This window comes from Apaloderma vittatum, unplaced genomic scaffold, assembly GCF_000703405.1.
Source record: "Apaloderma vittatum isolate BGI_N311 unplaced genomic scaffold, ASM70340v1 scaffold31562, whole genome shotgun sequence".
NCBI classification, from domain to species: domain Eukaryota; kingdom Metazoa; phylum Chordata; class Aves; order Trogoniformes; family Trogonidae; genus Apaloderma; species Apaloderma vittatum.
Window position 1 is genome coordinate 11,692 of NW_009704648.1, and position 11,956 is coordinate 23,647.

The window sequence follows — 11,956 nt, forward strand, 5'->3', positions numbered from 1 at the left end:
GAGCTCTCCTACCCTTTGTCTTGGTCAAGACTCCTCTCCTCACCTGGTTTGTCTCAGAGTCACCCTCTGACAGCACAAGGTGAAGACAATGAGATGGACTCTGGCATTGCAGTGTTAGATGGAAAGGGCAGGTTGTTTCCCAAAGAAGCTGTAGGAGAGAGGAACTTCTCCGTCAGCTTGTGCCCCGTATCTGAGACAGGGATTCAGGGGAGCACTTCCTTCTGAGGACCACTGGCACATTGAGAAGATGCTTACCTGGAAGGCCACGGAGTTTGCAATAGTCAAGAAGATTCGCAGAGGCAGTGTGGCTTTGTAGGACCGATGGCTCCAGAGACGGTGAGATCCAGCAGTTATTCCCATAGCACTCACCAGGAAACACAGAAGAGCTGGAGAGGCAAAGAAGGTTTTGGAGTAGTTAGAGCAAGGCAGCCTGCAGCAAAGTTTCAGGCAGAACAACAAAAAGGCAGGCCGTCTGCCAAAGCTATATAAGCAAAGGAACCCTTGGAGAGCACGGACTGGGGCAATAAAAATCCATATGGGAGTGCCCAAGCTACCACAAGGCTTCCTAAGCAACATGGGGCAAATCACTTCAGTTCTTCATCTCTAATGAAGGAGGAGGTTCCCCCTTACAAGACTTGTCACTGGGCTTGGTTCTTCAGCATTTTGCCATCTGTATGGTGCAGGATTGTCAAAACTGTATAAAGCATCTGCTTCCCTATAACTCTGTGGTAACAGCTCTGCAGTTCACCAGTGAACGCTTCTCCCTTTCCTCCTACCTTGAAAAATCAAGGGTCTTGCTTTACAGTTCTTCAGGAGGAAGCTCAAGCCCAGGGTCAGGCTTTTCTTCTGCTGCCTTTCTGATCAGAAGCCCGCTAAAAGAAGATCTAACCTACCATCCCATTGAAGCCTGAGCTTCATCTTCAGCTCCATCACTGACTTAAAATCTGTTCTTAGGGTCTTTTTGATCTTCCCCTCTGCTCAGCTCCTGCACCATTTACAGAAGGAAACGCCAGCACCAGCAACTCACTGCAAGTCATGCCCATAGCAGAGGCAGACATTGCTGGGCCCAGTTGAGCTTCAAGGTTGCTTCATGTCTTCCCTCTCCATGCAGATCAGAAGGAATTCCTTGTCCCTCTGGCAGCTAGTGAAAAAACCCTCACCCCTCTCCCTCTGAATCATGTGTTTCTGTGTCTGTGTGTTCCTGTAGGTCCTCCTGGGAGCTCTGGAATTTAATCTGGGTTCCAGCATCTGGTTGCAGAACGAAATTGGAGAAAAGACCCCAAGAGGGTCTGAGTAGCACTACACTAGGAAGCCAGAGATAAGAAGAAAATTGGATCTGAAAATTAACTCTTTCTCTAGGAAGGAAGGGTCAGGAGGTTTGGCAGAAAGACAGAGGGTGTTCAACAGTTGGTTTGCCCTGCAAGCTCAGGCATTGAGAGGAAAGGGTGCACACAGAGGAAAAGGTGCACATCTCTGTGTAGGTCAACTGATCCACCTTCAGTCCCCTGGGGGATGGGAAGCCTTCTTAGCAAGCCCTCAGGGAAACTCTTTCCTTGGTATATATTGGCAGGTTGCAGAAAAGGGATCAATAATGTAAACAGTTCCTTATTTTTACGTGTGAACCTGCGGATAGGAATTGCTGGTATGCTTGACAATACAGTCAAGTCCAGCCAAATGGCTCTAATCTAGTTTATCTCGAACCTAGAAAATAGATCCTTTGCCAGGAACTTGTCTGGAATCAGAGATCTGAGACATGCAAGACACTGCTGCCCTGTTCTTTCATTCAAAATAATCCAGGCTTTATTTCCCATCATCTCCTGCTCCCTCTTCCTTCTGTCACCTCCTTTTTGTTTTTCTACATTCCAAACCTAATCTCTTATCCGCTAAAAGCCAGTCTCATCTGATTTAACATCCTCTTCTGGCCCCTTAAACTTGCATGAAGTCTCCTCATTCTCATCCTCCTGTGTAACAGTGACCTTCCTTGTCTACTGATCCGACCGACCGTGACTTCTCATCTTTTTCTTTTCCCTTGGCTTCCTGACTTGCTGCTGAATGCAGTGCAAGCCTCAGACCAGCGGCACACCTCTGCCTCATATCTCCCAGCACCTCTGAGGTCTCTCAGAGGACTCAGGCATTCACTGGACATAGCTGATTTATAGGGCATGAAGAGGGATGAATACATGCAACTGCAGCAGGACTCAGCCTTTGCAAGAGACAATCGAGCTGACTAAAGATCTCAAAGCTGGCCAAGCCTGCAAGGAGAGAAAGGAGGGATGATGGAGCAGGGCATTTGGTTCAGGTCTCCCTTTGGCCTTATTGACAGGAAGGTGGACACTTTGAAAGCCTCATGCAAGCCCATGAGGCTGACTTGAAAGTTATGAACCAGATCCCCACTGGTTTTACATTTTAAGATTCATTTTAAAATCAGTCACCATCCCCACAGATTCATACAGAAGAGCAAACCTTGACAAAGCACCTAACATATGACTCTGATTTACAGAATCTCTCTGCTCTCAGACACTGCAATAAAGACAAAACCCAGTGCTGGATGCTTCAGACGCTTTCTACTGGTGGCAGAAGTGTGACTCACCACCATTTTCCCTTTAACATAAGCAGCTATACCCTGCAAACCCGTCTTCATAAAACTTCTGGGCAACTTTGACCCTACGGTAGACACCTCAGTAGCTGAGGTAGATTTCCAAGGGTGACAAGCTGAGAGTCTGGATTTAACCTCCAACCTATACAGACTCCATGAAAAACACCAGGTAGGGAGTCCATGACAAACAGCAGCTTGCAACAGATATATGGGGCAACATGCTAGTGAAAGAATCCAGCTCTCCACTGTGGGGCACGAAGGCATGAATCAATGGTGCACGGAGGACAGAAACGAACTACGTGATCGTTCATGAACTTCAACAGCACTAGAAAGTAAATCCCAGGTTAGGTGAGTAGAGGCCCTGTTTATAGCTTTGAGTTCAGGCTTCCCTCTCTAGTGAATCCTCACTGACTGGGAATTTTTTGGCAAAAGAAGCCTCTCGGAAGATGACTCTGGCTGAGGACTGTGGTATTTAAGCTTTACAAGAAGGAAGCTCATCTGTGTCTCTTTCATACAGGCAATTCTTAGAATTTGCCTGTGGATATCCCCTTGGGGAAAACATGATACGAGCAGTGAAGACATATCAACATGCACAAGATATCACAAAACAGATGTGGTGGGGATACCAGCAGATCCAGAAAACAGACAACTCAATATTTGCTTTCAGGTAGCCTTGCCTGACAGCTCATTAAAACTATGGATGAGTATCCACTGCTTTTCGGGTACACTGGCATAGAACAGTCATGGCCTTCATCCAAAGCCCATGAACCTCAGCAGCTTGTGTTGACTTCTCTTGCAGCTGTGTCTCAGGTCACTACAATGGCCACAACTCTAGTTATAATCCTGTGCTGCCTTGCCTCTTACCCATGTAAAGCAGCTGTAGCTTCTCTAAGGAGCAGACACTTTCTGTGGGAAATGAGCTGATTCTCAGTCTATGCATACATGGCACCCAGCTCCACAGAAACACAAACTCTACTTGGAGACTACTAGCTCCATCAGCCATACCTAAGAGTTTTTGTGACAGTGACAGGATATGGACAGTAAGATTGAAAAGCCTGGTGAAAAACAGAAGAATCCAGCAGCCTGACGATTTAGAGAGTTCATCCCCACAAACAGGTACAATGACGATCATTGCATAGCCAGGGAATCAGCATCTCACACGGAAGAAGAAAAGCCCCTCCAAGATCATCCTCTAGGAATGAAACTGGAAACACAGTACAGAAGGTGAAATAAGGTAGCACGGATTTTCACAGCTGCCCTGTGATGCTGCTCCATGATGCTGCCCCAAACTGAAGGACTCAGGAGCTTGATCAGCTGAAGTTTCAAAGCCATCTTCCACATCATGCTTTGAAGTATTCGAGATTCAGAAGATTGCCAACTCATAGGCGATGCTCCCAGTGACCCATTAAACTAGAATACAAACAACTATGACCACTGGCAGTAATATACACTCAGTGCTACAAAAATTAAAGCCAAAACATTCCGGATTCAGTCATGTCTATATGACTCACTAGCCTTTACCTCTTCAGGGCCCAGATTCAGACCACAAATTATGAAGGGAAGCCAAGAATGTGCTAAAGGCATTGTCACCTGCATTCAACACCAAGGATGTTTACATGAAGAGGTGTCCCCATTCCAGCAGGTGTCCTTGGGCTTCTGCTCAGCGCAGGCAGAAAACCACAGCTCTGGACTGTTCCTTCCTTGCCTGCGAGTTCTGCTAGCCAAGTGGGTCATGCTACTCTCAGGAGAGAGATACCAATATCAAGACAATATAGGCTGCAGAAGAATAGAGTTTAGGAGGAGAATTAGGAGCTACTATTACTAAAGCCTAACTTCCCTATCTTGCAAAATCAGAACTTACTCTTCATGCTCAGAGGAGAAAGATGCCACCTGCCAGTTAAGCTTGGAGGAGACATTAAGCAGAGAGGTGTTGCCAGTAGTAGTCTTGATGGGAAAGTAACAAAAATCTTCTGTAAATGTTTTGCTGGACACATCCTTTGGGGCTAGTCCTGGCTGAGACTTTCAGGCTGTCAGAGTTGCCTAAATGATCCAGCAAGATGCTCCCTGCTCCAAAGATGAGGCAGCAACAAAAAAATATATCAGCCCATGTTTCTGCCACCACTGGCATTGCAGGGAGCTGAGGTGCCGTTAAAGCACCAGTCAAGAGGAAGGATCACTCTTTTATAGGCATCGCTGGCCAGGCCAACAGGGGTTAACACAAATATTGTCGGTCTGCTGCACCTGAGGGCCAGGAAGACAACTTGCAAATCACGTTTCCAGGGAGGTTCAGAGCAGTTAGAGAAGAAACTGTCAATGATCTTTGCATCCTGCCCTTTCAGACTCAGTCTATGCTGTTTTGCAAGTGATGTGAAAACTGCCCTGTGATCCCTGAAAAGACTGTACAAGACTTTGTCAAGTGGAGTGGAGAAGACAGCAAATAAAAAGGGAACTGGCTAGAAAGCCATAGTGCTGGAAGGGCTCAGAGAGCTCTCGTTATGGTGAGCTCTCACCTGATCAACAATCCCAGTTCGTTCTGGGAAGCTCTGTACCAGAAAGAGAGCAGAGGATACAATGCACACAGCAACGCAGAACAGCAAACAATGATGAAGGCAGGGCTGGAGAGCTTGAGAAACAAAGAGGAATTAGCACGCAGAGAAATTAAAACAAAAGAGGACACAGTCACCAATATAGCTGGTTTCAGAGGGACAGGAACATCAAGGAGACGGTGGCCTGCATGAACAGGGTATAAGCAAGGAATTGCTCCTTATAATAAAATATAGAAGGCAGATCAGCTACCAGGCACCACAGCTGCCTGTAGCATCACAACAGAGAACATCTGAGGCCTCGCTAATTTTGTAATATATGTACACAGCCTAAGGAAGGAGTGATCTGAAAAACAAAGAAACAAGGAAAAACCCCAGCAGCTCCAGAATTACCACTAAGGAGAGCTGCTCTGCCATGACCCCGTGGTGCACTGCTGAAAGCAACCTAAGTCTGCTGCTCTACCCTTGCGTGTAAAATGGGACCATAGTCCTTGCTATGAGAGAGTGCTGGGAAAATAACAGCAAGTCACTGAGATGACAGCCACAGATGCTAAAGAACGACATGAACTTAAAAAAGGGCAATGCAAGAAGGAGCAAGGAGCCTTGATGAGAAGCCAGACCTGTGGAGGATCAGAATATCCCAGCTCCAGTCAGTACTGGAGGAGCAAGGATTATAGAGGAAAGCTCTGACTTGGCTGCAGGGTGCAGGGAAGGGCGGTCCTTTCTCAGAACAAGTGCCAGGGATGCAGGACAGGGATCTCTGTGGAGCTACTCCAGCTTTGATATGGCAGGAAGTATCTTCAGCTAGTTCTCCACAGTGCATTTCCCTCAAACTCCATGTCCTGCTCCCATTCCCAGAGCACCTGTCACTCCAGAAGCCACCGAGGAATCTTGCAGTGCCTCACAGTGGCAGGAAAGCAACTGGCACTTCACATCTACAGAGGGAGGAGAGCGGGAGGGACTGGCCTCAGGTAAAAAGCAAGGCGGACACCCACAAAATGCTGTGCGATGCCATACAGACATCCCAGACAGGCGTGTGGATGCAAAGACCGTGCCTCAGAGACCATTTTGTGGTAAGGTGGGGCTCAGCTGAATGCAAGGCAGCACTAACCTTCTGGATCGAGGTGCTCAAGCTCGCTTAAGTATCTCAGGGGAGCTGAACAGAGAAGGGTTGGATGGATTTGGAAATCAGGGTGCATCTCAGCAGCTTGAAATGAAACCATTAAATCCAACTCACCTTTTCCCTCCTCCTCGCCCCAATGCTCTTAGGATATTTGGTTGGAGTTGGGAGGACTGAGACTGTCAGTTCAGTGAGTGAGAGAAGCCAGAAACACCTGCCTAGTCTCCAGTTAAAAGCTGGAGATGGGACAGACAGGGCAGGACTGAAAGCCCTGAAACCCTCCTTTAAGGTCATGCTGAGACTGCATGTTCTGCCCAGCCCTGCCACCCCAGGGAAAAACACAGCCCATCAGGTTTCCACAAGGGAATGGCCCAGCAAAGTCTTCTTTCCTAAAGCACCCCTCAAAAGGCCACACTGGCTGCACAGGGAACACGTCAGTGCCTCTGCTTCTGCAGGTGCTGGAGCCAGCCTCAGACCAGGTCCTGTGGCCTCCAGTGATGCTCATCCCGCAGGACTCTGCTTGTGAGAGGCTGAGATGGTCCAGGAGGTAAAGAGACAGTCTAGCTGTCCAGGGAGCCATCTCCTTGCCAGTCCAGCTGGGATGCTTGTTGTTCACAGCCATCGGGAAAACAGACTTTGAGAGCGTGACAGACCAGGTGGGTGGCTCCAAGGCCTGTCCACAGCTGGGCTGGTGAGGGCACTGCTCCCAGCTGAGCAGTTTGCAGGAGCACTGCTGAAACCAAAAGCCATGCCAACAGCTCTCATCTTAAGGCTGCTTCTCATTTCAGGATGCTCTGTTTCACTGGAAGGCAGGAGCTGGATGCAATCTCTTGACCTCCCCATTGGGAGCCATTTGGCTTCTTGACTCCTCCACGGGCCCAGAGAAAGGCTCATGGAAAGCAAGGCTTCCCCGCAGCTTGGGCCCCGGGCCCAGCTGCCTTTCAAGCAGTCAAAGGAGAAGTTTGGTTCCTACCCAGGGCAAGGTCTCTGAGAAAGGGGAGCTTGGCCTAGCTACCTTCTGCTGGGTTGTGCTTTCCACTGGAATTTGCTCCCTGGAGAGCTGCTTATTTATTTTTTGAAAGTTGTCAGGCTTAGTTCCGGGATGATGGGGGCTAATCTGTGCTTTTGTAAGAACGCTAAAAGACCTGAGCTTCAGACTTAACTCTTTTATCTTCAGCACAACTGTATTTTGTCTCTTTCATACACATGTGGAGGCTCTGTGGGACTTATCCTCACTCGGCAAGGACAGGAATGGTTCTTGTCTTTGGGCAGCAGCCTCATGTCTAATAATGCCTTGTACCTTGCCTCCCCAGCCACCCCTTAAAGTGCTCTTCCTAACTCTCTGAGACTGTCAGGGTACTCCATCAAACATTTTCTGTGCTTCACCCTGGAAGTGGCTGCACACTCAGGTGTGGGCTAATACCTGTGAATCAAGTTTGTTCTTTAAGCAGCCAAGAAGTCCCCTGCCAGATCCTTCCCTCTTATGCATGACCTTACAAGAGACACTAGCAAGCCCTCCCACAGTTTGGTAGCTTCTTCTCACAAAAGCCCTCCAATTCCTCCATTCTCCTCCCCGAGTCTGTGGGCCTGGAGGAAAAAAATAATACTGCCTAACAGATTTGGGGTTTGCAGATGCCAAGAAACAAATGGAGGAATGTACTTACCCCATGCTAAGGTCTGGATCTTTGCAGAAGGTATCAGCATCAACCCAAATACGGCCCCTAAATGCAGCAGGCTCATGAGGATGATATTCCTCCAGACATATCGCACGGCGGGCTTGGGGCCCTCTTTCTCCTGGTAGGTCTCATCAAATATATCATCTACCATGCCCCGGTCTCCTGCCAAGTCCTCATGATTGAGTAGGTCCTTCTCCATAACAGCATCCCCATTCCTGGTCACCCGGGAGGTGACAGTGCCAACAGTGGTGGTGCTGGAAGCAGAGGAGAACTCCTTGGAGAGGCGGCAACGAACATTTTCAAGAAAAGGAAAAGGGAAAACAAAACAAGAAGTTGGTGATTACCAATGCAGGGAATAGAAATACGAGCAGCTAGGCTGGCAGTACAAAGAATTGCATTTTCATGCAACTACCTGCATTTTTCCCGGCAGGCTGCACTTTTCAGCTGAGCCCTTGGCACCAAGAAGAGCCTGCTTTAGCCCCAAGGAGTCATGGCCTGAGAGATAAGGGACCTGATCTTTCTGGGGAGAGGAGATGAATGGTGGACAGGGTGCAGAAAATAAAAAGACTTGAAAGCCAGTCTTTTTTTCACTTTGGTGCGATCATTTGTAGGCTGCAAGGATTTTCATTTTCCTTCAGTTTTTATTAGTGGGCGTTTTTAGGTGGGCTTGCGGGCTGCGCTTGTGCATCAGCAGACAGCAATAAAGAAAATCTCGTGAATGAACAAAGAGTTGGGAGAGAAATACGGTCTGAAATATGGTTTATTATAAATCATCTGGCCGCTCCTGATATCCAGGGGTCACTGTGGGGAATGTCAGAAGGATCCTCAGGGAGGTTCCTCTGGAGTGTCTCCTTATCCCCTCCTGCCTCACCTTCACAGATAGGATATGGGAAGACAAACATTCTTGGAGATCAGTAGATGGAAGCAACAGAGCACTGTGCTCCAGTTAGACCTACAGCTCCTATCCCATGCCTGCTAGTAAGCCTCTTATCCATCTCCCACTTTCCACCTGGCAAACTGAGGCAGGGGAAGGCAATCCTCTGAGCCAAGGCCACCAGCACACAGAGAGGAAGTTTTAAGCACTCAGTTGGCTCATCCTGGCTCCCAGCTCCACACAACATTCCCTCTGCACACACTTGTTTGCCCTGGCTGAGTGACAGCCTGCCTGATTAGGCATGCATGACGAAAGGAGCAGGCAGGACTGACCCTAATGAGACAGGTCACTGAACCCTGAATCACCGCTTTCCATCTCCATCATGACAGCCGCGTGCTTGCTGGTGCTTGCAACCCTTTGTCAGTCTCAAGCCCGAGCATCCAACTGGGCTCGGCCCCCGAGGTGCCAAGCACGTGGGATGCAGGCGGCAGGAGGGCAATGCCGTCCCCATCCCCTCACCTCTTGGGAACCTCCGCCGCCCAGCTGCCTCCACGTGTGAAAGGGCAATAAAGGTCAGGCGGTGGGAACAGGAGAGCCTGGATCATGGGAGGGAGCATGGCCAAGCAGGGAATGCTCACTTCAAAACAGAAATCTCTTCCGAGTTAGCAGCAGATTCCCACTCAAGCACCCAGGATGTGTAAAAGACCACCATTCTGCCATGGCCTAGTTTGCTGAGGGAGGCATTAAAATCAGGCCAGGCAGCTTACGTGGCCACCCCAACTCCTCCCTCTCCCAAGGGTAGAAACTAGAGGGTTACAGGCATACCTTCCTATGGGGAGGAGCTGGTAAAGCTGACAGATTCCCCACATTTGGGAAGTAAAATAATCTTTACAGAGGAGGCCCTCTGAGTTTTTCCTTCTGGAATCAAAGGTTAGAAAGGAAAAAACCTGCACATGAAGTATCCTGCTGCTTTTCTTGAACCCAGGCAGCTGCTGAGCTCGGTCCCTCTGCATCCTGGTGATAGGCTGTCTCTGCCTGCATTCCTAATTAATGTTTTGAGGGAATGGAGAATTTAAAGGCAATATCCTCCAAAAAGAGCCACATGAAATGCCTTCTAATCCAGAGATTAGGCAAGGAAAAGTCCTGTCCGTTCCAAAGTGTCAGATATTCTCATCTGGCATTTTGGCAGGAAGGAACAATTTTCTTCCTTGGCTGGAAGACAATCTACCAAAAAGACCTAAGACTTGTCTATGCAGGACGAATTCCCAACAGAGATCTGGTGGTATAATTAGATGGGTAATGCTCCCCATATGGACATGCTGCTTCCAGAGTAAGAATGTGGGGTTGGAGTTGCGTTTTTCTCCTCCATGATAGCTTATGTCACTGCCAGAGTTACACAGGGGCAGAGGAGGAGGAGGGAGAGCGTAAAGAAAACAGCCGAAAGCAAAAAACCACTTCTTCCGGAGTCGTAGTAGCCACATGAGGAATTTTACCAGCATACCTAGGCTGCTGGAATTACATTGCTGTAATCAAACTGGCCACTTCTCACATGTAAGCTAACCTTAAATCAAAAGAGCTATAAAGTAGCTGTGAAACACAGCTCTACAATTACAGATCTGGCGGCAGAGAGCATGCAGGCAAGAGGGAGGGAGAGTGGGCAGCTATTTAGCTGGAGACTGGGGAAATGAGGAGAAAAGAAAGATTTTTATGCCCCTTATGGCCATAGAGGCTCCTGCAGCTCCTGCTGAGGAAAATGGGATGGGGACTGATCTGACGTCTAGAGCTGATAATGGGAAGAGGCCAGCTAAAACATTTTCATGAGCTCTCCCTCATTTCTGAATGACTTCACAGCTCTCATCTGCAGAACAGATGTGCTCCTCCACCTCCAGCCCCCCACCACCCACCCTCGAAGCACTGAACACACCATTAGGTGATCCTGGCACCTGGCCAGCTTATACAACCAACTGCCGTTCAAAGGTTTCTGTGTGCGGTTCAACCTAGGAGCCCCAGGGCACCGAATCTCAGGTCCAGTATATCTGAATATGTCCAACGTGACCTAGGGACAAAATTCTTTCCAGCCTCCAGGATACGGCCCAAAACACATGCCAAGATCATGAAACATGGTCTGAGCCCATTGCCTTTGGCATCTCTTTCATGTGGGGTGAGGAGTAAAGCACTTTAAATCACAGCATCCCTGCAAGGTCACAAAAGGACCCGCAAACAAGGACTAGGGGAGACCTCACGTGCTATGGACAAGCAAGAGAGAGAGGGGCTGTGATTTACCGCCAGTCCTCAGCAGAAGCAAAAGGGGGAAGGACGAGAGCAGGAATACCCGAATCAGCCCCTGCCTGCCTCCCCTCGGTGGCTGCCAGGAGGGACAAAAATAAAAAATAAGATCTCTAAAAAATAAAATCTCTAGCAGTCCAGCAGCTCTTCCTGATGCCCAGTTGTTATTCAGACCTTATGCCAAAAATGGGCAGTCTCCCCATTGTATGTTTGCTTGGCTCAGGCAATGCAGACACAGTCATTCATTTCATTTGGGCAGCCGGCTGCTTTCACCTTGCGTCTGTCCTAGAGACGCTCCGTGCTGCAACGTTAGCCTTAAAAACGCTGTAAGTGAAAGACCTTTCTTCTTTAAAAAAAAAAAAAGAAGTAAGAAAATGAAAAAAATCACAGTCTGAGCACTACCTCATGGCCTCTTGGCACAAAAGACCTTCCTGAACAGCCCTTACCAGCACGCTTAGATGGATGTTTTTAAGATAAACCTATATTTTATGCTCAGCCTCCCCTACTCCGTGGGGAGATAATCCCAGCGGTGGGGCTCCCCACTTCAGCCACTGTCTCCCCATGAGGCTTGGGTGATGCCTTAAGTCAGCACCGAGTAACTTCCCCTCACGACTGCGAAGTGGCACGGAGGGGACACACACACGCACATCCGCGGGCACACGTGTGTGTGTGTGTGTCTCTGTGTGTGTGTCTGTGTGTGTGTGTGTTTGTGCGTGTGTGTGTGCACGGACACGCGTGGATGCCCAGACCTCATTTTCCGCCCCCCGGCAAAACCGCAGCAGCGCAGCATCGCCGGAACCCCGGAGATGCTGGAAGAAGGGGCGATGGGAAGACAAAGCACCCGCGCCCCCCGGCGCCCCC

The 11,956-nt window shown here is 48.9% G+C and overlaps 1 protein-coding gene across 1 annotated transcript in view; it reads right to left on the reverse strand.

Annotated features, from left to right (window-relative positions):
• LOC104270690 (acyl-CoA desaturase-like) overlaps positions 1-8,205 on the reverse strand; it is a 14,679-nt gene extending 6,474 nt beyond the window's left edge. The window contains exons 1-2 of the mRNA XM_009865121.1: positions 7,924-8,205; positions 256-386 (exon numbers count right to left, since the gene is read on the reverse strand). Coding sequence (XP_009863423.1) covers positions 256-386; positions 7,924-8,134 — 342 coding nt within the window. The 5' untranslated portion in view covers positions 8,135-8,205. The remainder of the gene's footprint in view (positions 1-255; positions 387-7,923) is intronic.
• Between the last annotated feature and the right edge of the window lie 3,751 nt (positions 8,206-11,956).